Source organism: Bolinopsis microptera, chromosome 12 (genome assembly GCF_026151205.1).
Source record: "Bolinopsis microptera isolate Bmic1 chromosome 12, MBARI_Bmic_1.0, whole genome shotgun sequence".
Lineage (NCBI taxonomy): Eukaryota > Metazoa > Ctenophora > Tentaculata > Lobata > Bolinopsidae > Bolinopsis > Bolinopsis microptera.
In genome coordinates this window covers 14947670-14975663 of record NC_087083.1, presented here as the reverse complement: position 1 = coordinate 14975663, position 27994 = coordinate 14947670, and the positions used below count along the sequence as shown (strand labels likewise).

Here is a 27994-nt window from a genome sequence, read left to right as displayed (position 1 = left end):
AAGTGCTTAATTGTGTAATTATTGTGTGTAGTGGTATGTGATTAGCATAAGTGCTTAATTATGTAATTATTGTGTGTAGTGGTATGTGATTAGCATAAGTGCTTAATTATGTAATTATTATATTGTGTGTAGTGGTATGTGATTAGCATAAGTGCTTAATTATGTAATTATTGTGTGTAGTGGTATGTGATTAGCATAAGTGCTTAATTATGTAATTATTGTGTGTAGTGGTATGTGATTAGCATAAGTGCTTAATTATGTAATTATGTAATTATGTAATTATTGTGTGTAGTTACGTAGAATATTTCCGTCACGATCGTTTAGCTCTGAAATACAGATGGATTCAGGCATATTCTTAGCATTGTGATCGAGCTAAAATTAGAAATAAAACCTTATGAATTGTAAAAGATTCTTGAAAAGCGGACCATTAAAAAATTCAATTATTATACATGCCAGAAAACACTTCATCGAATAACACAATGTCAATAAGTCAATATAATGAAGGTACACCAATATATATTAGCTAATTAACTAATCAGTCAATTTACTAATCAGTCAATTAACTAATCAGTTAATTAACTAATCAGTCAATTAAGTAATCAGTCAATTAACTAATCAGTCGATTAACTGATCAGTCAATTAAATAAAGAACTAATCAGTCAATTAACTAATCAGTTAATTAACTAATCAGTCAATTAACTAATCAGTTAATTTACTGATCAGTCAATTTACTAATCAGTCAATTAAATAATCAGTTAATTAACTAATCAGTCAATTAACTAATCAGTCAATTAACTAATCAGTTAATTAACTAATCAGTAAATTAACTCAATATTTCCCAGGTGAGAGTGGTCTCGGTAAGAGCACCCTAGTTAACTCTTTGTTCCTAACGGACCTCTACGCTAAAAGAGCTCCTAACAGCGCTAAAGGTTAGTTCCTCGTATTTCACTTTCGTATTTCACTTTCGTATTTCACTTTCGTATTTCACTTTCGTATTTCTTTCTTTACTTTAATGAAGTTACGTTTCCTTTTTTTACTATTAGCTGACAACTACAAACAAGCAGGTAATATTTAGCTCTCTTTAATTGAGTTATTAACGGATATCTGCGCTAATTGTTAACCTCGTTTTGCTTTAAAAAGTAAAGTAACGATCTTAGTAGATGCTAACAATAGTGTCCTGGAGCACAGTCCAGTTATACAGGGTGGGCCTCAAAAGTCTACCCGTCCTTATCTCTTAAAATTGTAACAGCTCGCTGAGATCTCACTAATTATTTGTAAAACAAAAAGTGGCATAACTTATGTTCTGATAAATATTTTTGCTTCTAAATTTCACAGAATGTTAATAACAAGTAGCTTAACCTTTGTGGCAAGTTTTGTGTGATTGCGAGCTTCACTGAGCTTATTTGACCAATTTAGCCCCTGAGCGAGCTAGCTTGAATTTCTCACCCAGAACTGTTAACATAGGTTAATAGAAACCACACAAAAAAATCCTGGGTAAAAAAATCAAAAAACCAGCGATTTATTCACGTTTTACCAATTCTATTCACCACGATCCATCGCACATTCCATTCTCTCTATATTTTAACTGATAAGGACTATCACAGATGATCCGCCCTGCTTGTTTATATCGTTCTTCTCACATGGAATGTGCGATGAATAGAATTGGTAAAACATAAATAAATCGGTGGTTTTTTAATTTTTTTACCCAGGATTTTTTTTGGTGGTTCCTATTAACCAATGTAAACATTTCTGGGTGAGAAATTAAAGCTAGCACGCTCAGGAGCTAACTTTGTCAGACAAGCTCAGACTCACACAAAACTTAGCACGAAGTTGTGTCTAATTATGATTGACATTCTCTAAAAATTTGAATCAAAAATATTAATCAGAACGTAAGTTATGGCGCTTTTCCATTCTGAAATAAAATAATTAGTGAGATCTCAGCGAGCTGTTACAGAGATAAGGACGGGTAGACTTTTGAGGCCCATCCTGTATTATAACACTGAGCGTGTGCTGTGACAGGGAACTACATAACGTTTAACACGTTGCCTCGAACGTTTTTCTAAAAAGTAATACTACCTGCCACTGCACATATTTCTGTCAGGTACCTTGTCTTGTGTCACGTGCCACGTGTCATGTACTTTACTAAATACATATTTCCTAAATTAGAACATGATAGAATTCTCTAACTCAACTTTTAAAAACTCCAGCACTGTACTCCGAAAATAATGACTTTATGCCTGTCAAAACTTGCACGCGCGCCTGAAACAAGAGATTTAGTACACCTCACAGCAGAGTAGTATAACATATTATAGTAATACAGCATAATACAGAGTAATATAACATATATTAATACAGCATAATACAGATTAATATAACATATAGTAATACAGCATAATACAGAGTAATATAACATATAGTAATACAGCATAATACAGATTAATATAACATATATTAATACAGCATTATACAGAGTAATATAACATATAGTAATACAGCATAATACAGAGTAATATAACATATAGTAATACAGCATAATACAGAGTAATATAACATATATTAATACAGCATAATACAGATTAATATAACATATATTAATACAGCATAATACAGATTAATATAACATATAGTAATACAGCATAATACAGATTAATATAACATATAGTAATACAGCATAATACAGAGTAATATAACATATAGTAATACAGCATAATACAGATTAATATAACATATATTAATACAGCATAATACAGATTAATATAACATATAGTAATACAGCATAATACAGATTAATATAACATATAGTAATACAGCATAATACAGAGTAATATAACATATAGTAATACAGCATAATACAGATTAATATAACATATAGTAATACAGCATAATACAGAGTAATATAACATATAGTAATACAGCATAATACAGATTAATATAACATATATTAATACAGCATAATACAGATTAATATAACATATAGTAATACAGCATAATACAGATTAATATAACATATAGTAATACAGCATAATACAGATTAATATAACATATAGTAATACAGCATAATACAGAGTAATATAACATATATTAATACAGCATAATACAGAGTAATATAACATATATTAATACAGCATAATACAGATTAATATAACATATAGTAATACAGCATAATACAGATTAATATAACATATAGTAATACAGCATAATACAGAGTAATATAACATATAGTAATACAGCATAATACAGATTAATATAACATATAGTAATACAGCATAATACAGAGTAATATAACATATATTAATACAGCATAATACAGATTAATATAACATATATTAATACAGCATAATACAGATTAATATAACATATAGTAATACAGCATAATACAGATTAATATAACATATAGTAATACAGCATAATACAGAGTAATATAACATATAGTAATATAGCATAATACAGATTAATATAACATATATTAATACAGCATAATACAGATTAATATAACATATAGTAATACAGCATAATACAGATTAATATAACATATAGTAATACAGCATAATACAGAGTAATATAACATATAGTAATACAGCATAATACAGATTAATATAACATATAGTAATACAGCATAATACAGAGTAATATAACATATAGTAATACAGCATAATACAGATTAATATAACATATAGTAATACAGCATAATACAGATTAATATAACATATAGTAATACAGCATAATACAGATTAATATAACATATAGTAATACAGCATAATACAGATTAATATAACATATAGTAATACAGCATAATACAGAGTAATATAACATATATTAATACAGCATAATACAGAGTAATATAACATATAGTAATACAGCATAATACAGAGTAATATAACATATAGTAATACAGCTTAATACAGAGTAATATAACATATAGTAATACAGCATAATACAGAGTAATATAACATATTATATTAATACAGCATAATACAGATTAATATAACATGTTATAATAATAGTAGCTTAATGGTCAACAGTTAGACCATCTGCTGTAATTTATCAACACTTTGAACCAGCCTGTAAAATAGCTTATCTAATAGTCCTCTAATATACCGTCTATAATAATAGTGGCACATTTTTTATTATAATTCAGGTTACTCGGGAGACTAAGGGTTGCTTTTTAAACGCTGTTAATCGCTCACCGGGTAATTCAAACAAATTAAATATGTTTTCTCGTACAACATTCAGAAAAAGGGCAGTCTGACTGGAAGGAAATTTTTGGGTTTGAGAGAAATTTGTGCTAAAGGGGACATTGTTAGAAGACCTGACCTATTTTAGAGTTTTAGGAAAGAAAATTGGAAGGAAATATAAAACTTTCTGGATGTGGGTATGTTCCTATTGCCACTGGTCACCTCTGTTTGGGTACAAACCAAGGTCCAAGGTATTACACACCAGGGACAAAAGGAAATCGCGGCATGTGCGGGATCGCGATTTTTCCCATTCTTTGCGACAAATTTTATATGTCGTTTGTTATTAAAATAACGAAAAATCGCGGTGTCGTGATTTTTGGCCGAAATAATCGCGATTTTCTTTTGTCCCTGTTACACACAAACATCTAACATGTAATCTGCGCTGTTGGTATGTTGCTTTGACGACATAAATTGTTACAATACAATATGACACGTGACAGATATTAACCAATCAGCTTCCACTATTGACCAAACAACACCCAGTGCAGAATCCCTTACACGTGTAAAAAATATGCCTCACCTCCCCACCAGTAGCAACGTCTATTATTTATCTATTTATTGTTTATGTGTAAACTAGCAAACTACTTGTTCCTGTTTCTAGTCAAAGCAATATTCATTACCCAAATTACGTCTCCTCTCTGTGCTCCAGCAAACTACTTGTTCCTGTTTCTAGTCAAACCAATATTCATTACCGAAAGTACGTCTCCTCTCTGTGCTCCAGCAAACTACTTGTTCCTGTTTCTAGTCAAAGTAATATTCATTACCCAAAGTACGACTCCTCTCTGTGCTCCAGCAAACTACTTGTTCCTGTTTCTAGTCAAAGCAATATTCATTACTCAAAGTACGTCTCCTCTCTGTGCTCCAGCAAACTACTTGTTCCTGTTTCTAGTCAAAGCAATATTCATTACCCAAAGTACGTCTCCTCTCTGTGCTCCAGCAAACTACTTGTTCCTGTTTCTAGTCAAAGCAATATTTATTACCCAAAGTACGTCTCCTCTCTGTGCTCCAGCAAACTACTTGTTCCTGTTTCTAGTCAAAGCAATATTTATTACCCAAAGTACGTCTCCTCTCTGTGATCCAGCAAACTACTTGTTCCTGTTTCTAGTCAAACCAATATTCATTACCCAAAGTACGTCTCCTCTCTGTGCTCCAGCAAACTACTTGTTCCTGTTTCTAGTCAAAGCAATATTCATTACCCAAAGTACGTCTCCTCTCTGTGCTCCAGCAAACTACTTGTTCCTGTTTCTAGTCAAAGCAATATTCATTACCCAAAGTACGTCTCCTCTCTGTGCTCCAGCAAACTACTTGTTCCTGTTTCTAGTCAAAGCAATATTCATTACCCAAAGTACGTCTCCTCTCTGTGCTCCAGCAAACTACTTGTTCCTGTTTCTAGTCAAAGCAATATTCATTACCCAAAGTACGTCTCCTCTCTGTGCTCCAGCAAACTAGCAAACTACTTGTTCCTGTTTCTAGTCAAAGCAATATTCATTACCCAAAGTACGTCTCCTCTCTGTGCTCCAGCAAACTACTTGTTCCTGTTTCTAGTCAAAGCAATATTCATTACCCAAAGTACGTCTCCTCTCTGTGCTCCAGCAAACTACTTGTTCCTGTTTCTAGTCAAAGTAATATTCATTACCCAAAGTACGTCTACTCTCTGTGCTCCAGCAAACTACTTGTTCCTGTTTCTAGTCAAAGCAATATTCATTACCCGAAGTACGTCTCCTCTCTGTGCTCCAGCAAACTACTTGTTCCTGTTTCTAGTCAAAGCAATATTCATTACCCAAAGTACGTCTCCTCTCTGTGCTCCAGCAAACTACTTGTTCCTGTTTCTAGTCAAAGCAATATTCATTACCCAAAGTACGTCTCCTCTCTGTGCTCCAGCAAACTACTTGTTACTGTTTCTAGTCAAACCAATATTCATTACCCAAAGTACGTCTCCTCTCTGTGCTCCAGCAAACTACTTGTTACTGTTTCTAGTCAAAGCAATATTCATTACTCAAAGTATGTCTCCTCTCTGTGCTCCAGCAAACTACTTGTTACTGTTTCTAGTCAAAGCAATATTTATTACCCAAAGTACGTCTCCTCTCTGTGCTCCAGCAAACTACTTGTTACTGTTTCTAGTCAAAGCAACATTCATTACCCAAAGTATGTCTCCTCTCTGTGCTCCAGCAAACTACTTGTTACTGTTTCTAGTCAAAGCAATATTCATTACCCAAAGTACGTCTCCTCTCTGTGCTCCAGCAAACTACTTGTTCCTGTTTCTAGTCAAAGCAATATTCATTACCCAAATTACGTCTCCTCTCTGTGCTCCAGCAAACTACTTGTTTCTGTTTCTAGTCAAAGCAACATTCATTACCCAAAGTACGTCTACTCTCTGTGCTCCAGCAAACTACTTGTTCCTGTTTCTAGTCAAAGCAATATTCATTACCCAAAGTACGTCTCCTCTCTGTGCTCCAGCAAACTACTTGTTCCTGTTTCTAGTCAAACCAATATTCATTACCCAAAGTACGTCTCCTCTCTGTGCTCCAGCAAACTACTTGTTCCTGTTTCTAGTCAAACCAATATTCATTACCCAAAGTACGTCTCCTCTCTGTGCTCCAGCAAACTACTTGTTCCTGTTTCTAGTCAAAGCAATATTCATTACCCAAAGTACGTCTCCTCTCTGTGCTCCAGCAAACTACTTGTTCCTGTTTCTAGTCAAAGCAATATTCATTACTCAAAGTACGTCTCCTCTCTGTGCTCCAGCAAACTACTTGTTCCTGTTTCTAGTCAAAGCAATATTCATTACCCAAAGTACGTCTCCTCTCTGTGCTCCAGCAAACTACTTGTTCCTGTTTCTAGTCAAAGCAATATTCATTACCCAAAGTACGTCTCCTCTCTGTGCTCCAGCAAACTACTTGTTCCTGTTTCTAGTCAAAGCAATATTCATTACCCAAAGTACGTCTCCTCTCTGTGCTCCAGCAAACTACTTGTTCCTGTTTCTAGTCAAAGCAATATTCATTACCCAAAGTACGTCTCCTCTCTGTGCTCCAGCAAACTACTTGTTCCTGTTTCTAGTCAAAGCAATATTCATTACCCAAAGTACGTCTCCTCTCTGTGCTCCAGCAAACTACTTGTTCCTGTTTCTAGTCAAAGCAATATTCATTACCCAAAGTACGTCTCCTCTCTGTGCTCCAGCAAACTACTTGTTCCTGTTTCTAGTCAAAGCAATATTCATTACCCAAAGTACGTCTCCTCTCTGTGCTCCAGCAAACTACTTGTTCCTGTTTCTAGTCAAAGCAATATTCATTACCCAAAGTACGTCTCCTCTCTGTGCTCCAGCAAACTACTTGTTCCTGTTTCTAGTCAAAGCAATATTCATTACCCAAAGTACGTCTCCTCTCTGTGCTCCAGGATCCCACATCTATACAATATACAATATTACCCCGGTCTAGTACTCTATCTAGGTATAGGGCTAGATAAATAGGGCTATGACAGTATTTTTACAGCCTCAGCTAATTCAAAACGAATATCAGATGTAAATTAGATCACATACAGTATATTACATCATGGGTGTTTTTATATGTCACTAATATTAGATAATAGATATAGTACAGACGGGTAGCTTGCAACTAATTACCATTTCAGAGGTAGCTGTTGGTTTATTGCTGTCACGTGTCACACCTATTCGTTGACACGTGATAAAGATTTAGAGGTAGTTTTAGAGGTAGTTGGGTCAAATATTACAGCTCAGTTATGATAACTCTTATGGTTTGCAAAGGTGTGTTGATTGGTTAATTCGTGGAACAGGTGACAGAAATATTGTCACGTGGTATGACGTCATGCCACGTGGTATGACGTCATGTCACGTGATATTGTCGTTACTCGTTTGATATAAAGAACTTTGTAACGCTCTAATTATCGGTCTTATGTTTAGTGAAAACTTGTATAAAATGTAAGGGCAGATACTGGTAAGTAATGTTTCAACTCAACGCGGAAATATTACGTCTTTAAATTAGGATTTGCGCATTTTGGCGGGAAAGTTACTGGCAGTGAAACACGACCAATCATTTTAATGGCTTTATTTAGAATTGGTATCAGTGCAGATACTCTAAGTTAGAGTAACTCTAACGTATCAGATACTACTAACGTTGGGAGGAAAATAGTCTATAAAAAGTTGTTTTATAAAAAGTTATTTTACTAACAGTTCATGAAGAACCCATTCTCGGTGGTACCTGATAAACGGTTAGTTAGTTCCAGGGACAAAAGGAAATCGCGGCATGTACGGAATCGCGATTTTTTCCATTATTTGCGACAAATTTTATGTATAGTCTGTTAAAATTCGCGGTATCGCGATTTTTGGCCAAAATAATCGCGAAATTCTTTTGTCCCTGGACTTAGTTCCCTCCTATATATCTAATTAACACGTAGTTATAATGGTATCACTAACTCATAGTCCACAGTTGTATGGTTTCCCTGATGTACACTGTTAGCTCATTTTCTGGTTCTTGTCGTGATATTGTCACTTACTAACTTGGCATATGTTGTAAATACTGCTCGTTATTTTAGATAACAATTCTATTTGATAGTTGAATCCTAATTTCCACGAAGCAGAGCGGGTTGGTTTGACTTTTTACCAGGTAACTTACACAGTAGACACTAGACACTGGACCTGGACAATTTTGGGTGGACCTAAATATAAAATATGACTGAATTTTACAAAATCCCCCAAGCTTCAGTTCAGATGTTTTAGAACATATTCGAAATACCGAGTGAAATATTAAATTAAAAATATCACGATTAGACATTATGAATAGAAATGTGAAAGGTACATTAGGTAACTTGTCCAGTTAATCAGTTATTAAACAGACAATGTCAATAATGTTCTAAATAAGACCAGACATATTCCCAGATCGCATTAACAAGACAGTGTCCATCGAGACGAACTGTGTTGAGATAGAGGAGAAGGGAGTGAGGTTGAGGCTGACTGTTGTAGATACGCCGGGCTTTGGGGATGCTTTGAACAACGATAAGTGGTGAGTTGTGGAACTTGTCACGTGGTATGACGTCATGTCACGTGGTATGACGTCATGTCACGTGGTATGACGTCATGTCACGTGCTCTATTAAAAAGTTGCTCAGTGTTCAGTTGAACTCGAGTTTCCTCTTCCCTAAATCAATCAAGGAGTTAAATTACAGAAATTATAATATTGTGTGTGAACACTAATACCTACTGTGATTACTAATTTCTATAGCTCATCGTACATTTTTTATTTCAGCGAGGAATCTATCATTAAATACGTCGCAAATCAATACGAAGCATATTTACAAGACGAAAGTGGACTTAACAGAAGAAACATCGTTGATAACAGAGTTCATTGCTGTTTGTATTTTATTAGTCCTTACGGTCGAGGGTAAGTGTTTTCATAAAGTGAATTTGTAATTGCTACTAGAAGTTTCTACTTGTCAAATTCACTCGTTTGACCGGTGTCTTGCGAGCTAAACCCGCCAAGTGCCAATTTTGGCCACAAATTTTGTGTCGTTTTTGGAACGCGCGGTAATGTTTCGAAAAGACATGTCGCGCAGGAACACGCTCACTTTTCTTGGTTTTGTAGAAATTAGGTCCATTCTTTACGTTGACCGAGTTGATGATAACGAACGCGTGTAAATTGTTTAACGATTACGAATCAATTTCTATTACATCGCCTTGCACGATGGAGTCTCAAATTACAGCCCGATCCCAACCTATCGTGAAGATTCTAAATTCTAAATTTTGAACTGCGCGATTTACCAAATGGTGATTTGTGATAATATTATGGTATTGTCAGTGTGTCTAGGTTAGTTAATTCAATTGAACTTTTTCAGGTTGAAACCAATCGACATCAAGTTTATGAGGTCACTCCACGATAAAGTTAACATCGTCCCCGTCATTGCTAAAGCTGATACCCTCACCAAAACTGAAATTCGAAGTCTAAAAGCCAGAGTGAGTATTTTAAATCGAGTGCGAAACTCTTCCGTCAGCCAATCCAGACTGGAAGTCCCAGTTCTACTTCAAACGCCAAACTTTTATTTGGCCTTATTCACCTGAGATACTAGGATAAAGTTCAACAAAATTTTGTACGCCAAATGCTTTAACTAATCTGTACTTTAGAGTTTACAGATAACTGCATCAATTTAATTAATAATGGCCGATGAGAATAAAATTGAATATTCAAATTAATACTACAATTTTTCAACAATTAAATCCTTTTCTTGCAGATCCTAGAAGAGATTGAAGAAGCCAGTATTAGGATATATCAGTTTAAATCCTTTTCTTGCAGATCCTAGAAGAGATTGAAGAAGCCAGTATTAGGATATATCAGTTTAAATCCTTTTCTTGCAGATCCTAGAAGAGATTGAAGAAGCCAGTATTAGGATATATCAGTTTCCAGAGTGTGACAGCGATGTGACGTCATGTCATGTGACGTCATGTCACGTGGTGTAACGTCATGTCACGTGGTGTAACGTCATTTCACCATCCTTTTCTTGCAGATCCTAGAAGAGATTGAAGAAGCCAGTATTAGGATATATCAGTTTCCAGAGTGTGACAGCGATGTGACGTCATGTCATGTGACGTCATGTCACGTGGTGTGACGTCATGGAACGTGGTGTAACGTCCTTTCACCATCCTTTTCTTGCAGATCCTAGAAGAGATTGAAGAAGCCAGTATTAGGATATATCAGTTTCCAGAGTGTGACAGCGATGTGACGTCATGTCATGTGACGTCATGTCACGTGGTGTGACGTCATGTCACGTGGTGTAACGTCATTTCACCATCCTTTTCTTGCAGATCCTAGAAGAGATTGAAGAAGCCAGTATTAGGATATATCAGTTTATTAAATCCTTTTCTTGCAGATCCTAGAAGAGATTGAAGAAGTCAGTATTAGGATATATCAGTTTCCAGAGTGTGACAGCGATGTGACGTCATGTCATGTGACGTCATGTCATGTGGTGTGACGTCATGTCACGTGGTGTAACGTCATTTCACCATCCTTTTCTTGCAGATCCTAGAAGAGATTGAAGAAGCCAGTATTAGGATATATCAGTTTCCAGAGTGTGACAGCGATGTGACGTCATGTCACGTGGTGTGACGTCATGTCACGTGGTGTAACGTCATTTCACCATCCTTTTCTTGCAGATCCTAGAAGAGATTGAAGAAGCCAGTATTAGGATATATCAGTTTCCAGAGTGTGACAGCGATGAAGATGAGGACTTTGTTGAGATGAACAAAGATCTCAAGGTATTTTATTCGCAGTTACTTTAGAAGCTTATAACCATAAATACGATGTTTTTTCTGCCTTTTTATAACGATGAATAGTCAATCTGAAAGAGAAAATGGAAATTCAAATAGCTAAAAAAAGTTTTAAAAATTAAAAAATTAAAAAGTTTATCTAAAATATTCATTCAACTTTTTTTTCTTCAGGAAAGTCTGCCATTTGCAGTTATTGGGAGTAACACGTTTATTGTTAAAGAGGGTAACCGGGTCATAGGTAGACAATACCCCTGGGGAGTTGTTGAAGGTTGGTCCCCATTATTTCTTATCTTTCTATTATTTCTTATCTTTCTTTCTTCATAAATTTGCATTCCTTTTTATCTGAGAGAAATTTAAAATCGTAAACCTCCGTATAAAATCCACAGAAATAACGAATTGTTTTCAAAGGCAGATCATTCTAACTTTCTGTACACCCCCTAACCCCACCCTCACGTGGTGTGACGTCATGTCACGTGGTGTGACGTCACCCTCAACCTCCTTCTCTCTCAGTTGAGAACCCAGAGCACTCAGACTTTGGCAAGTTGAGGAACATGCTGATAAGGACTCACATGCAAGACTTAAAGGAGGTCACACGTGACGTTCATTACGAAAACTTCCGATCTCAAAAGCTCAGTTATAGGTTCTTATGATAGTGATATGGGCTGATTGTCACGTCATGTCACGTGGTGTGACGTCATGTCACGTGGTGTGACGTCATGGCACGTGGTGTGACGTCATGTCACGTGGTGTTATAGGTTCTTATGATAGTGATATGGGCTGATTGTTTTCTGCTGTGTGTTGTTTGAAGCGCTCATTCTAAAATTTTGCCATGTGAATCTGATTTGATTATATAACAGATTAGTACTCGACGGAGTGACGTGACAAATCATCATATCGCAATGTGTGTAATACTTGTCTTTAGGATCTAAGCATCTTTTTAGATTCACATTAAAATCACCTACTAGTATTCCACGAACATAATTACGAATAAGAAGATATCCAAACAAACAATCTTGAAAACCATGTCCTTTAATTGTTGTTTGACATGAATACTGATTGTAGTTCCTTACCTCAATACTATTTCTCCCCAGTGATCTCGAGGGATCAGTACTGCAAAAAAATCCAGCTGCAGCACACAACTTCACTATGCACTCACCATCCTTTACCACTCTTAATCTTACGTAGGAATTTGATTTTCTGTCTGAATTTTGTCTGATTTATTTCATCCACTCAATCAAAGTGACACCAGTGTCAATAGAAGATGATCTTTCAAGAAAATGCCTGATTTTGTTTCTGAATAGACTCAGTGATGACATTTTTCTAATGAAGATAAATATATAAATTCTAATCAGAAATTTTCTTGAAAGAACCATCAAATGATCCTCAATAACACTACACGTCTTAAGTGTGACGTCATGTCACGTGGTGTGACGTCATGTCACGTGGTGTGACGTCATGTCACGTGGTGTGACGTCATGTCACGTGGTGTAACGTCATGTCACGTGGTGTGACGTCTTAATCACGTGGTGTGACTTCATGTCACGTGTTTTGACGTCATGTCACGTGATGTGACGTAATGTCACGTGGTGTGACGTGATGTAACGTAATGTCACGTGGTGTAACGTCATGTCACGTGGTGTGACGTCATGTAACGTGGTGTGACGTCATGTCACGTGTTCCATTAAAACGCTGCTCAGTAAATAACGGTTGATCAATGTTTAACTCCAGTACGACTCCCAGTACGAACACCAGTATAAACGAGAGCACAGGCCCCAAGGTTGTTGACGAGACTGACAAGATAATCCGTGAGAAGGATGAAGAGGTACGTGTTATTTTGGGTTGGCTTTCGTGTCTGTGCCAGAGGGGATCGTGGAGGTTAAATAATAAATACCACCCCATGCACCGCCCGTGCTCCTGCCCAGCTACAAGCTGCGAGGAATTTAAATATCTACAATCAAGTTTCATGAAGTCTGTTTATGAAGGAATCTAACTTTTTGAAATTCGCATTTTTGAATTCTCACATAAATTCGTCCTACTGAAGGTTATTTTATAATATACCAACTTAGATAAAGACAGTGGTTGTTCAACGTTCATAGTAGTTAATATTCTAGTTAATATTCGAGTTAATATTCGAGTTAATATTCAAGTAAATATTCTAGTTAATATTCTAGTTAATATTCTAGTTAATATTCTAGTTGATATTCTAGTTAATATTCTAGTTAATATTAAAGTTAATATTCTAGTTAATATTCTAGTTAATATTCTAGTTAATATTCTAGTTAATATTCTAGTTAATATTCTAGTTAATATTCTAGTTAATATTCTAGTTAATATTCTAGTTAATATTCTAGTTAATATTCTAGTTGATATTCGAGTAAATATCCTAGTTAATATTCCACTGGGATATTAATTTATTTATTGAAACTAAACGTTCTCCCTATTTCAGTTGAAGAGAATGCAGAGAATGGTCGAACAGTTGACCAAGCAACAAAACATGCTGGCCGCTATGCAGAAGCAGTAACACCATTACTCAATTTAGAGATTATATCATCTAACTTCTAGTATAGCTCATCAATTGTATTTTAGAATTTTCAACATTTTATTTTATGCCAACGCGAGCAGTTGAGCTAATAATACCCGCGAAGAATGTCGTGATGTTTGTCAATTTAAAGATATAGCGCCTGAAGCTTTAGATAAATATGATAAACTTTGAAGAAATGAGTGATTTGTTAGAATTTTCGTGGATGGACTAAAGCTGCACAAGCACATTAATTCCCATCATTTGAAGTATTTTTGAAATTATAAAAATTCATAACTGACAATGGCAATCTATAAATAGTATCTACAAAAATCAAATTAATGTTTTAGTATCGTTATTTTGAGATTTTCCGTTAACCTGCATGACAATATAATAGTAAGTAGCATGAACTTTAACCTTTCCTGAAATCAAATATAATGTTTTAACCAAGTTGATGTCATGCATGTTCATTAAGATAGATTTTGCGATGAATATGTTAATTTAATGCCAATGTCTTACGTTATGGTTTGAGTTCATTTATGAGCTGATTTCCAGGATAATCTCGCATCAGATAGAAATTTAATGTTTGGAATTGGAATTCTAACGCAATATGTATTCTATGTTCTGGTAAACATTTGAAGTCATCGGCCATAATATCGTTACGTACTTGATATGATAAAGCAGTACATTTTACAATTTTGCATTATAAATTGTGCAATTATGTTTTAATTTGTCTGCTGAATATTTTTAAAAGATCGCCTCCTGTTTTTTATTAATCGCGATAGCCTTAAAATTAAGTTTATTTTAGAAAACTAATTTACGACATTAAATAAGATATTAATATGTTATTTTATGTGATATGTTTGATGAATTTATACTTTGCTTTCTGTTACATTGCTCGTTTTCATTGTCTGATAAGTATAACCTCTAGTATTATTAACATTAAATAATAGGATGTAGGTTACGATGATTGGTGATGGTACTGGTAGTTTTTCAATAAAAAATGTTCAGATTCTTTAGAAGAAAAGTGTGAAATTAAATTAAATTTTATTCCGAGGTAATCCGAACGTGCTCGATCGCTCTTGACCATTGACTCTACATTTGAATTTTCAGAGGGGTCCCCAGTCTGCAGTCGTCTTTACCGGGCACGCGCCAGTACCACAGGAGGAGCAAAGTGCAAAGAACTGCCACAAACTGCTACTAACTGCTACTAACTGCTACTAACTGCCACAAATTGCTAAGAACTGCCACTAACTGCAGCATTCGCGCGCCGTTTGCAGCAGTTTGTGGTAGTTAGTGCCCGCTTGTAGCAGTTAGTAGCAGTTTGTGGCAGTTAGTGCCGGTTTGTAGCAGTTAGTAGCAGTTTGTGGCAGTTTCTTTGCACTTTGCTCTTCCTGTGCAGTCCCTGTGCTGTGTGCGCGTTACTGCCGTAAGTTTTTCTGGGAATGATTGACGATGCCAACATGCAACATCACCAAATCAGAACATCCCATTTAAGATTTATTTATACCATCCGCGCGTCCGTCTGTCCCTTTGATTCCCTTCAACTCTCTATTTCTAGCTAATTATATAAAAAGCGGTGTTACTGTTAGAAGTGAGTAAAGTAGAGGTAATATAATATAATATCATGTATTGTAGCGCGATGCATTACCTGGGACCTCAGGCTATTATGTTCATAGAATAGAGATTCGGCGGAATGACAGGCTGAGCGCGGCCCAGTAGGCGAAAGGTGAACTTGATGTGACGTGCGAGGCCGACAAACGCGCCGTTGAAAATCGATCACTGCACCTTTAGCGAGCCCGGCAGGTAGTAAGGTTTTCTGGGGTGTCAAAACTGAGAGATTCAAAAACAAATTTTTCCAAATTATAACTTTATTTCAAAATTGCACAGGCTACGCCGCGCATTCGAAAATTGGCGCACGCAAAATTTAACCATGAAAATTTACTTGCAAATAAATATTGGTCCATGTAAAAATACATTAATTTTGATTTGAGGTTTTTTTGGATCCATAATGGTCAATATAATATTGTCCACTGTTTTACAGTTTACAAGTATCATATAACAAGGTTTATATGACCATTACTCAGATCTGTTTGTTTGTTTCATACCTATATTTGCCACTCTTCTCCTATGTGCTAAAACATAAAAACAATTTAGCTTTCATAGTTATTCTCTGTAGACGTAGTGTAGTTCGGGTATTGTTCTTTAGTCTTCCTGCTAAACTTAGGTATTGTCTTATTATTAGCTTAGATACGTTTGTCAATTTGTCTCGTTTAAATTTGTTGATCGTGGAAATACTGCCATTCTTCCATTGAGCTATCCTGGCACTTGGCAGCTCATTCTTCACAAGCCCTACTTTTTTTGCCACATTGGGTACCTCTGACAGTAAAGTAGTACTGGCTTATTGGTGGATTAAGGGAGCCAGGATCAATGATCATCCCTGTCGAGACACTTTTTTGAGTTGAATCCCCTTTCAGATGTGTGTGAAGGGTGTACATGTTAACTTCAAGGATCAGTATTTGTATCCTACTGGTAACTTAACAGCACAGTGTAGTTATTTTTATGTTTCTCCTACTTAAAATACTGGAATGCTGTTCCTAATATCCTAATTGCTAACAAGACCGGATACAACTGAATTGGTTTCTCTAGTTGTCTAGATCCTTGAAAAATTCGTCTTGTACCCCATTATAAAGAAAATACCACCAAAAAATTGAGCCCTTTACTAGGTTCAATGTGAATAAATAATTGATGTAGATGCACAATGTGTCTCTGAGAATATTTTTATTACACTTTCCAGGAGTATTGGTAAAAGAAAATTTAGCATAAATTTCACTGCAAATGTATAATCCTGTTGAATCAGAGTTTTAATTTAGGGGTTGTTCACATATTATAAATTTACTACACACTTTATTTTCCACTACATTGTAATCAATGCAGCAAAGAGATGATATATTAATGGATGGCAGTATCGCTCTCCCTCCTCTGTATTCTACTAACTGTTCACATTGAGTCAGCCATCAAACTTCCTCTACGAGGGAGTATTCAAGGTAACTACACTTGCATTCTATAATAATATGTCTCATTGGTTTGTGATTATATCGTTATTTAATTAGAAGTTCTGTGTTCCCCAAAAACAAAAGTATATTGTAGAAATAATGCATTGAAAGCATGAACTCATATTTCATATTCAGTTTTGTAACATAATATAATGGGCACACATCGCCATTGTCATCTTAAACATTTATGTTAATACTCTCTAGAACTAAACATTGAATTACACAATAGATCCTGACAACAACAGGGTGTGGAAGAGAGAGACAGATGTGCAGGTTACCGGGAGACCCGAACAAGGATACTTCATAGACATATTCCTAGGTCTTATACTAATTAATTAATTTTTATTAAGTTGATGAGGGGGTTGCGCGTCTTAGTTTGAAATACTCAAATTTTCGATTATGATATTGTGGTTTAAAAGTCTTTCCGCCAAATATTAGCTAAAATGACCATGTTCAAAAATTTTCAGAAATCAATTTTTATGTGATAATGAGGTAAATTACCTCTAACTTACCTCTAAATTACCTATAATTCAGGAAGTCCTGCCCAGAAGTTTAGTGTAGTGGTTGACACTGGCAGCTCAAACTTTGCAATTGCGGGGTCTGCTGATGTGGGGATTGATAAATACTTCAGCAGTGAACAGTAAGAATTTGTTAAGATTTTCAGTTTAATTTAAAAATTCCAATTAAATTGGATGCTGGGGAGGAGTTGACATAAATGTTTTGACACGTGGAAGCAATTAGCTAATTAATTAATTAGCAATTAGCTGTCCAATCATGTTTGCCAATTTTTGTTGATCTACATAATCTTTAAATTTTTTGCTTACAGCAGAACTGGAAAGAGATGTTTAGTTAGAGCATAGCCGAAATGACAATTGAATTCTATATTTAATTTTATAGCGAGTGGAGGCTCTCGCTCTCATATCGTCCTGAGTTATCACGATTTGCACGATGTTTTTTCCCTTTTATTATCATGCATGATCGACCCACAAATCGACAGATCTACATACACAAGACGTAATACTATAACTAGGTCTAGGTGCACTGCATTGTCGTTAGTATTATAGCCCATTGTTGTTTGTGTGCCTGCACTGTGTAGAGCGACCTTGGCCAGATGTGATATTCCTTAGGGACTACGGGTGGAAGATGAATAATTGATATTCCAACAGCATCTTGTTCCCTGCATTGTGCTGATTCCGGGAAGCATTTTGTTTACGCTCTCATCATTCTGTAGGATGAGATATCGTTCATTTAAAATTGGGTAATTATAGGCCTGTCAAGGATTTCAGCCTAATTAAGAGCTGATCAATTGCAGCTAGTTGTGCCATATAAGGGATAACTGAGGTCACGTGACATTCAGTCCTATCACGTGACCGCTAATCCTATCACGTGACCTTGATTCGTAAAGCCTCGGGCACGTGATCACATTCGTAACGTGTCGTATGCCGACTAGGAGATTTTGTGACGTCACCAGAGCTGAAGCTACTTGATCAGACCTTATATGGAATAATATCGTGTATCGGGTGTAATTGGACCCAATTAGAGCAGCTGAGCGCTCAATTATAGCAGCATCTGGTACCACCTTCTGAAACCCAGCAGACAGCTGGCCCAGAGAATCGAAATTAGAAGGATTTTTTATTGATGGAAATCGAAGCGGAAACCTTGTAGCCCTATGTTTTCGATGACGCCGAACAAGATTAAACAGGTTATAATTGTCCTACTCTCGTGTAAATTACTCTAAAACGTGATTGAAATTGTAATGATGCTATCAATTGTAATACAGTTTTTACATTAAGCTGAGCGGCGTAACGGCTGGCATTCCTGGGCCGCACTCATCCCAGATTGTCATTCCGCCGCAGCTTCAATTTATCTGGATATTACAGCCTGGGGTCCCCAGGTAACGACTGGAACCGCTATATCTGCCTAATCTCAGCTATTGTAAATAACGAAGCCTGTGATCCGCACATCAGGTATTGACCACATTGAACGGACTTGAATCGAACAAGCCGTGTTATTAATATTAAAGATATTAATACCAAAAATCGTATTACTAGATTACCTTCTTGTCATTTGTGCGAAGTGCGTACTCTTTATACTGCAGTTTGAAGTGCATTACAGAGTTAATGTTATGTGTATTATACAGTTACAGTTATGTAACTGTTGCACACAGTAAAACTTACTGCGATCGCGCTGATAAGAAGTGAACTGATAAGAGTCGAGTAAAATTGCAACGTAACTAAAATCAATGTAACACCGCTATATGAATAGTGATCATTTCTCAAATAGTTTTCTCAATATTGCAATGAAGTTGTCCGATTTTATTGATGGAACGTGTGACAGCCTTCCATGTCACAGTCCTCCGTCAAACAAGGACATCCTTCGTTTTCTTTTGAGCCACAAGGAAAACCATGCGACTCATGTCGATTTAATGCTGGCCGAGGTTTCAAGTTTGATATTAAGTCATTACAGTACCATCGAAATGTACAGGCAAACGGACTTCTTTCAGCCTTGCAATATTGTCAAGTAAGTGCTAGTGTTTTTTAGGTATTTACCCTACAGCACAGGTTGTTCACGATACATCAGTCCGGTTTCAAACATATATTTTCTGCTGGGGGAAATAAGAGAAATATAGCCGATCGATCTTTCATAAATTAATCTACAGATGTTTGAAACCAAACCAATGACCAATGTTTCATGAACAATCTGTAGTTGTACTGTATGCATATTTATATTAGGCACTTAGTTTCTCTTATATTAATGTAATTTAGAAACTTTCTACATTTAATTGAGCAAAGACTGCACTTCATGCTGGCCAGAGCAATATTTCACACGAGACTGCAGTATATTGCCGATCCAGCCACGTCGACGATGATCCCGTCAGTGATCTCATGATATTCATCTAGCAATGACAGCCCTTTTAGTTCTGGCAACAAGGTAAGAAAAATCGTTTTCATTTTATTTTGAAATGACAATATTAATGTAATTATAATTCAGGAAGATCAAGGGCCTCTACGACAAATTGAAAAAGCGTAAGAACATGCGGAAAAGGGAAACGATTGAAAATTTTGACTCCTTCTTGGACAAGGAGTTCCTTCTTGGTAGAGATCGTGCTGCAGACGATCACCATGTACCTGATTCCCATGTTCCTGATCCATTACAGTAAGTTATATTAAGATAAGATACTGGGAGCGGATAAGACTGATAGATTATACACATGCTCTGATATATCTAAAATTCTTAAATAATATCTCTCTCGATTCTCGAAACAAGATTAGTTCGTTGATAGATGTAATGTTTACTCAGTAAAGCTTTAAAGTGATGTCAGGAATAATAAGTAAAAGTAAATTGGTCGGAAGGGAGTCTATGTTAGAATCAGAGTGGATGCAGGTTCACCGGAACTAGATTAAGATGTATAATATATAATATTTAAATCAACTAAATAATCTAGAATTCATTCTTTTCAGGAATATGCGGGACAGGTTGACCAATCTTTCCACAAGAGTGAGATCTCCTGAACAGTCACCATCCTCTTCGAACTCCGGGAATATAACTGGATTAGCAGCAGATTACAACCAGCCTAGCTGTTCCTCAACTCCTGACGATGTCGACCCCATTCAGTAAGTTCATCTAACTAAATAAAAGCTGTTTCGTATTTATGCTGACAAAATTGATAAATATGTGAGAAAACTGTCTCATAAAAGTTATAAATCAAAAAGGCTAAACGACAACAAATTGTTCAAATACTAGATTAAAGTTAGAATCAAAATCTATGTATACACAAATTACTCGATCTGCTATTCAATAAACTTAAAACATCAACTGAACAGCTAGTACGTGATTGTGATCGTGTGATGTAATGACATGTACAGTGATAACAGATGATAAGGTAAAAGATACAATACATGTGAGATGGTGTATACACAATGTGAGTGAAAATATAGTGAGTGGTTAATGATTGTGAGCGAGATGTGTAAAAACACTAAAACTTACTACTACTAGAACCTGAAACTGTACGCAATAAAAAGAGAATGATAGCTAGTTTTATCATAGCTATATAGTACTGAAGAATTTTAGATATTTTAGCTTTTCATTCTCTTGTTGATTTATAAATATTATGGGACAGTTTTCTCACATATTTACCAATTTTGTCAGCATAAATACGAAGTTGTTACTTTGAAACGTCGTTTATCCTAACAGTGTGCACAGTATCATGTGTTGCAGAAATCAGAATAATCAGAAATTATCATCTGTCTATTGTTATGCGACTAATAATGTTCCAGTCCGTAATAGTTGTAATAGTTTCAATACTATTATATTATAACCAATGTCATTATTGATAAGGTTAATATGACCGAAAGTTGAGATCACTTGTGTGCCTCAATTATTTCTGTGGCTAACTAATGTACATTAATATAAATATATAATATATCATTGTAATAATTCGAAAGGTTATGTCTCTATGTACGCTATAAAAACTGACCAAAGAATACTGTAACCTTCCTCCCTGTGACCACGGGCATTCTAGTATTATATAATATTTATACATAAATCAACTGAATTATTTAGCAATTATTATTTTCAGGAATATCCGAGACAGGTTAAACGATTTTTCTAGTAGTAGTGGGATGACTACGAGATCTGCTGATAAGACAACATCCTCCTCTGATCCAGAAAATTTCCTAACACCCGATCTAAAATATTTGCTTGAAGAGATGTCAAACAGCCGATTTAGTACGCAGGTATGCTTCCAAACTTAAATGTTTTGCTTTTCTTGACAGCCACATGATAAAGCTGCTTTACGAAACAGCTTGTCTTTTAGGTTTCGCCAAGTATAACTTTATTCCTTCTTCGGCATGTTTATTATTATCATAACTAATCATAAAGTATTTTATTAGTTTGTTGGGTGCTGGCCTAAAGTGCTAGCCAATCTTTACTCAAAATATATATTAATTAATTGTTAGCTATCAAAAGTCAAAACGCACACAAATTGTGTAGTACGACTGTTATCAGTAGGATAAGCCCATGCCGGGGTTGCTGGTGAATATAATATGAATTGTTGACAGTGTAATTGTGATGGTATGCAGTGAAATTGATTCAGTAATGCTTCCGTGCGTGCTTATGGTATTAAGACGAGGTTGTTATCAGCATTGCGGTTAATGTTGCGCTTTGATATCCTTATCCCGCTATATTATGTAACATCAAGTTGGGCCATCCTTCAGGAATGCTCTCGTTTTGCTGCTTTTTTTCACCTTTTATAGATGTTAACGTTGAATAGACTCTGCGAAGAAGTTTGTTTGTACCAGAAATTGGCGAATCTAGGTAGTACTGCTCTAAGACCCATATTTTGTTTCACAAAAAGTGTTTGTTGGCAGTAAAACCCCATACGAGGGAGTAATAACTAAGGTGCGGCCTCACTAAGCTTAAAACTATGGCATATTTGAAGACGTGCTTCTAGAGGCAATATTTAATTGGTCTCGTAATTAATCACGTAAAAAGGATCAAAGTTTACAAGCCTGACATTTTAATTCACAGGACAAAGATTGGTTACCAAACGTGCATGACAAGGATTTAGACGTGCACCAGATGTACGACAACATGGTCCCTGTGATGCTTCGGCGTGGAATCAGCTGTGCCGCCATGGTAGACGTTTTTCGAGTGATTCACCACTCCATTGTAACAGAGAAACAGCCATTGACGGGGACCCATCGGCTCTTGACAGAGGCTGAGATGAGGACGGCTGCCAATAACGTCCGGGAACAGTTCATTTCTAGTCTGGGACAGCTCGAATTCAATGGTAAGAAGTAAGAAGCAATCCAAATAATGAAAGATATATTGTACAAAAATATAGATCATCACCCGATTTACACGTTTTAATTTTTATAGCTATCTATTTTGACGGCAAAGAAAGCGAGAGTTTGGTTTGGCTCGACGGAAAGAACCAAAAGATCAGGGAAGAAACATACACTATATTGGCATATCCTGGTGCACATTCTCTAGGATTCGTCACTATAGATGACAAGACAGGTTTTTATTGTGCATTGTGTTTCAAGTCAAACAACTTATCGTACCATCTTAACATCTTAACATCTTTAAATTATGACATCTTAACATCGTAACATCTTAACATCTTAACATCTTAATATCTTAACATCTTAACATCTTAAAATTATGACATCTTAACATCGTAACATCTTAACATCTTAACATCTTAACATCTTAATATCTTAACATCTTAACATCTTAACATCTTAACATCTTAACATCTTAACATCTTATCGTCGACATAGCTTGAACTTAATTCAACTTGAAACATAAAACTTAAAGCTCAAAACAAGTTTCTGATAGTATAGTAGTAAAATACTTTTTGAGTTAATCATGTCGTTATTGAATATAAAGTTAAATGGTTATTATATAATAATGGTTATTAATTCTTGTTGGTACCTTCAGGAAGAGGTATCGCATCAACAATTATCAATTACTTGGAGAGTAAGCGAATCAACTACAAGAAGATAGAGGTGCTAGGGAGTGACGGTACCAACACGCTTACGGGATACAATGTAAGAATTTAATGTAATAAAAAACGACTTTGTGATCAAACGGTTTAAGGATCACTTTTTTATGATATAACGAAAACAATACCTAATTTGTAATCTTTACAGGAGGGTGCTTTAAGACACATACAGGAAATGATCGGAAAGCCCTGCTTTCTGTCTGTGTGCTTACTTCACTCGGTGGAGTTACCACTTCGTGGATTGTTCTGTGAGCTTGATAACGTGAAAGAAGGTAAATTAAATTTAAACAAACTTTCTGTAGTCCAAATTTGCATGGAATGAATTATTACGACCTTTTCTATATAGCCAGGCATAATGCATACTTTTCAATTAAATATGCAACTTCAGGAAAAGGTCAGTTTGGTGGCAGACTGGGTAAAGTTCTGTTAAGTGATGACGTATACAAAAGGAAAATTGCAAAGTTTAATACGATCTCCTGTGCTGATTTTCCGAGGTTAACGTCAACCGTTATTCAGCAGCTAAGCCAGGACAACAGAATGCTTTATCGACTTTGCCTCGCCTGTCTCGATGGTACATGCCAATTAAAAGTAAAAATGTTTTACCTATGTTTATATTAAGTAACTCTAGACTACATGTAAGACCATCTATATCTGTTCATAACTCAGATTTTGTAGTGGATTGTCTCTTTGGGAGCCAAAGAAGGAAAACAGGTAGTACAAATAATGTTTCAGGATATGTTCCTGATGACCTTGCTTCCGCAAAACTTGGAGCAATGAATCACGCACGGTGGCTGACCCTGGCATCGCGGATACTAAGGTACTACGTATCTGATCCTGTAGTCAGGAGAGAGGAGGTGGACACGCTGGCACGTTATGTGGTTCAGGTGTACTATAGGGTAAGTACTTCAATAGTTCGAGTATCACCTCGCCTAGGTCTTATCTGAGATTTTGAATAAAAATAAAAATTGCATAATATAGTTTTTGCAATTTGAATTAATTATCATGCCCCCAAACTATTGACTGTAGCTACAATACCCATTTACGTACATTTGTGCCAATCATCACATTTTTCCAGACCAGAAATTTGATGAATATTAATTATTAATCAATTTTGCTAAATATTTAAATCGTCACTTTATGAAATGAAACTAAATTTAGCCATATATTCTGTTCCTGATAAGTGATACTGTAATAATTATACTCATAACTCAAGCATTCAAATTTCAGATGCACGCTCAGATCAAACTGCGTCCTCTTATTGAGGATGGGGCTTATCATGTTTTTACAAGCCTCACACTCAATAATGACATACAACTTTCCCCAAAAGAACGAACAGCAGTTTTGAAGAAAGTTTGTAACAATAGTTACTTCGCTCATCCTGAAGCAATTATTGTTTGCAGTCTCGGTGAGAAATTAGTACATGTTTTATTTTAGTGGATATTTGTTGTCACGAAGCTCTTGTTACAGTTTAGTTATTTAAATTGTTCACCTTTGTCCCCGCTTTTGGTTCTGTTCCTTTAAATAAATGTGAATGAAAATACTCCTCAAGGTGACGCAGATAGAGCTGTTCGGGAAAAAGGCGTGGCTCTCTGCAGGCAGCTTATAGAACTAGAGCAGAAGGGCATGAACCGGACAATACGCCCGAATGGAAAACCGCGGATATTTTGCAAGCCAGAGATTAACAGAAATGCAAAATCGTACCTTGACCTTGTCATTTACAACACTGACATCGAGGATAAAGATCCGGTGAGAAAGACTAAGTCTTTCAAACCGTACCATTTATTTGGTCTCTGTTACAAAACTGCGTGCAGTAAGTTCATTTCAAATTGTATTTACTATGACGTAACTATTAATATTATATTATTGTATTAATAAAGTTATTGACATAGCTATAAGGTCAAAGTGAAAACAATACGGATGGTATTGAATTTAAAAAGGAAAGTTTATGATAACAAGTTATATTTCAGAAGAGCTGAAGTGGGCTGCAGTCACTATTCCATCGGTAGTAAGGGTGCATCCCTCTGATCCTGATCAATTCGACAGGTTCATAGAATCACCTTTGGTGACGAAATATCCCTGCCACCAGCAAGCAGTCGAAAGAGCGGTGGCACTGATGACAGAATCAAAGCTGAAGTGTGCTAACAAAGACATGAAAGCAGGACACCACATTGTTGTCTCTGAGGAGAGGCAACAAAATCCAGGAAAACAGAGGAAGTTCAAAAAACTAATGAAATGATTTATTAAAAGAGAACACTCGTTATATAATATTTTGTATGATGTTTCACAATATTGAGTTTATTCCCGAAAATTTCGAGACTACTTCTTTAAAATTAGCTTTCTCTGGATGATATGCAGACTGCAGCAAAGAAATATCAAACAGTCATAAATATGTTAGTGATTCCATCGCTATACTTCGTCCACACACTGAACTTAGCAATCTTGATTATAAGTATTAAACAATGCAATATATATATAAATAGATTTTAATTCCAAGTGTTCGTAGAATAATTGAAAACGTAGCACTGTAAATGCACCAGCTATTCAACTTATGATAACTTAATCAAATTGATGACATTCAAGTGCATTTTGAAAAAATTTACCCGATACTATGATATTTTTTATAGTAATAACACGACGTTCAATTCAAGCCCATTCAATGACTGATGTGCGGATCACAGGCTTCGTTATTGACAATAACTGAGATTAGGCAGATATAGTGGTTCCAGTCGTTACCTGGGGACCCCAGGCTGTAATATCCAGATAAATTGAAGCTGCGGCGGAATGACAATCTGGGATGAGTGCGGCCCAGGAATGCCAGCCGTTACGCCGCTCAGCTTAATGTAAAAACTGTATTACAATTGATAGCATCATTACAATTTCAATCACGTTTTAGAGCAATTTACACGAGAGTAGGACAATTATAACCTGTTTAATCTTGTTCGGCGTCATCGAAAACATAGGGTTACAAGGTTTCCGCTTCGATTTCCATCAATAAAAAATCCTTCTAATTTCGATTCTCTGGGCCAGCTGTCTGCTGGGTTTCAGAAGGTGGTACCAGATGCTGCTATAATTGAGCGCTCAGCTGCTCTAATTGGGTCCAATTACACCCGATACACGATATTATTCCATATAAGGTCTGATCAAGTAGCTTCAGCTCTGGTGACGTCACAAAATCTCCTAGTCGGCATACGACACGTTACGAATGTGATCACGTGCCCGAGGCTTTACGAATCAAGGTCACGTGATAGGATTAGCGGTCACGTGATAGGACTGAATGTCACGTGACCTCAGTTATCCCTTATATGGCACAACTAGCTGCAATTGATCAGCTCTTAATTAGGCTGAAATCCTTGACAGGCCTATAATTACCCAATTTTAAATGAACGATATCTCATCCTACAGAATGATGAGAGCGTAAACAAAATGCTTCCCGGAATCAGCACAATGCAGGGAACAAGATGCTGTTGGAATATCAATTATTCATCTTCCACCCGTAGTCCCTAGATATTCCTGTGTAAATGAAGCATAGGATCTTCCCAGCTTAAAAAGAGCGTACGTCAAGTGAACTCTTGTTAGATGAAGGTGGCGATGTGAGAGTAATTATACGTACCGTGCAGTGGTTATTGTAAGGAAAGGACCATTATAAAATAGAAACTTCATAAAAGAAAAATTGTCCATAGGGTTGGGACTAATTCAGTTATTCAACTTAAAAGACACATGAGATGTCTTTTTAAAATCCGACCGATATAACGATATATTCTCCGTTTTGGGCGCCTTAAATTTAACAATCAGGCATAATGGTACAATCACGTGGTACAATCAGTCAGCAGCTGTTCTAAGTGTCCAACATCTCGTGTTGTTATGGTAACAAGGAGAGAAACAGAGAGAAGTTATCGCGTTACTGCATGTTACCTCGAAATAACGTGTAATAGTCCCCAACATGTATGATGTATATTCAACATTCAATACCATTAAACTATTTTCACAACTACTATTAAGTACATTTATTGAGGACGTTCCAGCTAAGGAATATATTTAATGTAGTTTGAGGAGTCCTCACGTCCGACGCGACATTGGCGTTTCTCTTGTCGCTAATATATACAGTACCATAATAAATACTATACTACAATACTATATAATATAGTAATATAATATATGTAATATATACCGTACTAATTTGTATATCAGTGTATGTGAGGTTAACAGGTTAACAGCTGTACAGCTTACATCTGTTTCTTTTGTGAGTACCACTAGATGAGGTGTGTAAGTAATACAGTGACATACAGTAACATAAAGTAAGTAATATAGGTATTCTTTTTTACATATATATATGTAGTATTAATTACCTGTTACTTATGGTAAGTACAGGTAGAATATTATGAATGTTTAAAACTAAAGTAAAACTTAA

General features: G+C 35.8%; 2 protein-coding genes across 4 annotated transcripts in view; both read left to right on the top strand.

Moving 5' to 3' along the window:
* The window catches only part of LOC134824605 (septin-2-like), a 99557-nt gene that overhangs the window by 41731 nt on the left and 29832 nt on the right, over positions 1-27994 (top strand). The window contains exons 4-13 of one of the 2 annotated variants that reach the window (XM_063836530.1): positions 843-929; positions 9127-9250; positions 9493-9627; positions 10079-10196; positions 11391-11492; positions 11676-11772; positions 12015-12144; positions 12596-12685; positions 13233-13326; positions 13951-14906. In XM_063836530.1, the coding sequence (XP_063692600.1) occupies positions 843-929; positions 9127-9250; positions 9493-9627; positions 10079-10196; positions 11391-11492; positions 11676-11772; positions 12015-12144; positions 12596-12685; positions 13233-13326; positions 13951-14025 (1052 nt within the window). In that variant the 3' untranslated portion in view covers positions 14026-14906. Of the gene's footprint in view, positions 1-842; positions 930-9126; positions 9251-9492; positions 9628-10078; positions 10197-11390; positions 11493-11675; positions 11773-12014; positions 12145-12595; positions 12686-13232; positions 13327-13950; positions 14907-16959; positions 17070-17307; positions 17398-17612; positions 17719-27994 lie in introns of those variants that run through there. The other variant, XM_063836529.1, reaches the window with a different exon arrangement.
* LOC134824290 (uncharacterized) lies at positions 20071-26110 on the top strand. Of its 2 annotated transcripts, none has more exons than XM_063836105.1 (3): positions 20071-20234; positions 25136-25396; positions 25554-26110. In XM_063836105.1, the coding sequence occupies exons 1-3, from the start codon at positions 20201-20203 to the stop codon at positions 25820-25822; spliced, it is 564 nt and encodes a 187-aa protein (XP_063692175.1). In that variant the 5' UTR covers positions 20071-20200; the 3' UTR covers positions 25823-26110. The 2 variants fall into 2 exon arrangements, with proteins under 2 accessions (XP_063692175.1, XP_063692176.1); XM_063836106.1 differs by lacking the exon at positions 25136-25396 and adding an exon at positions 20540-20692.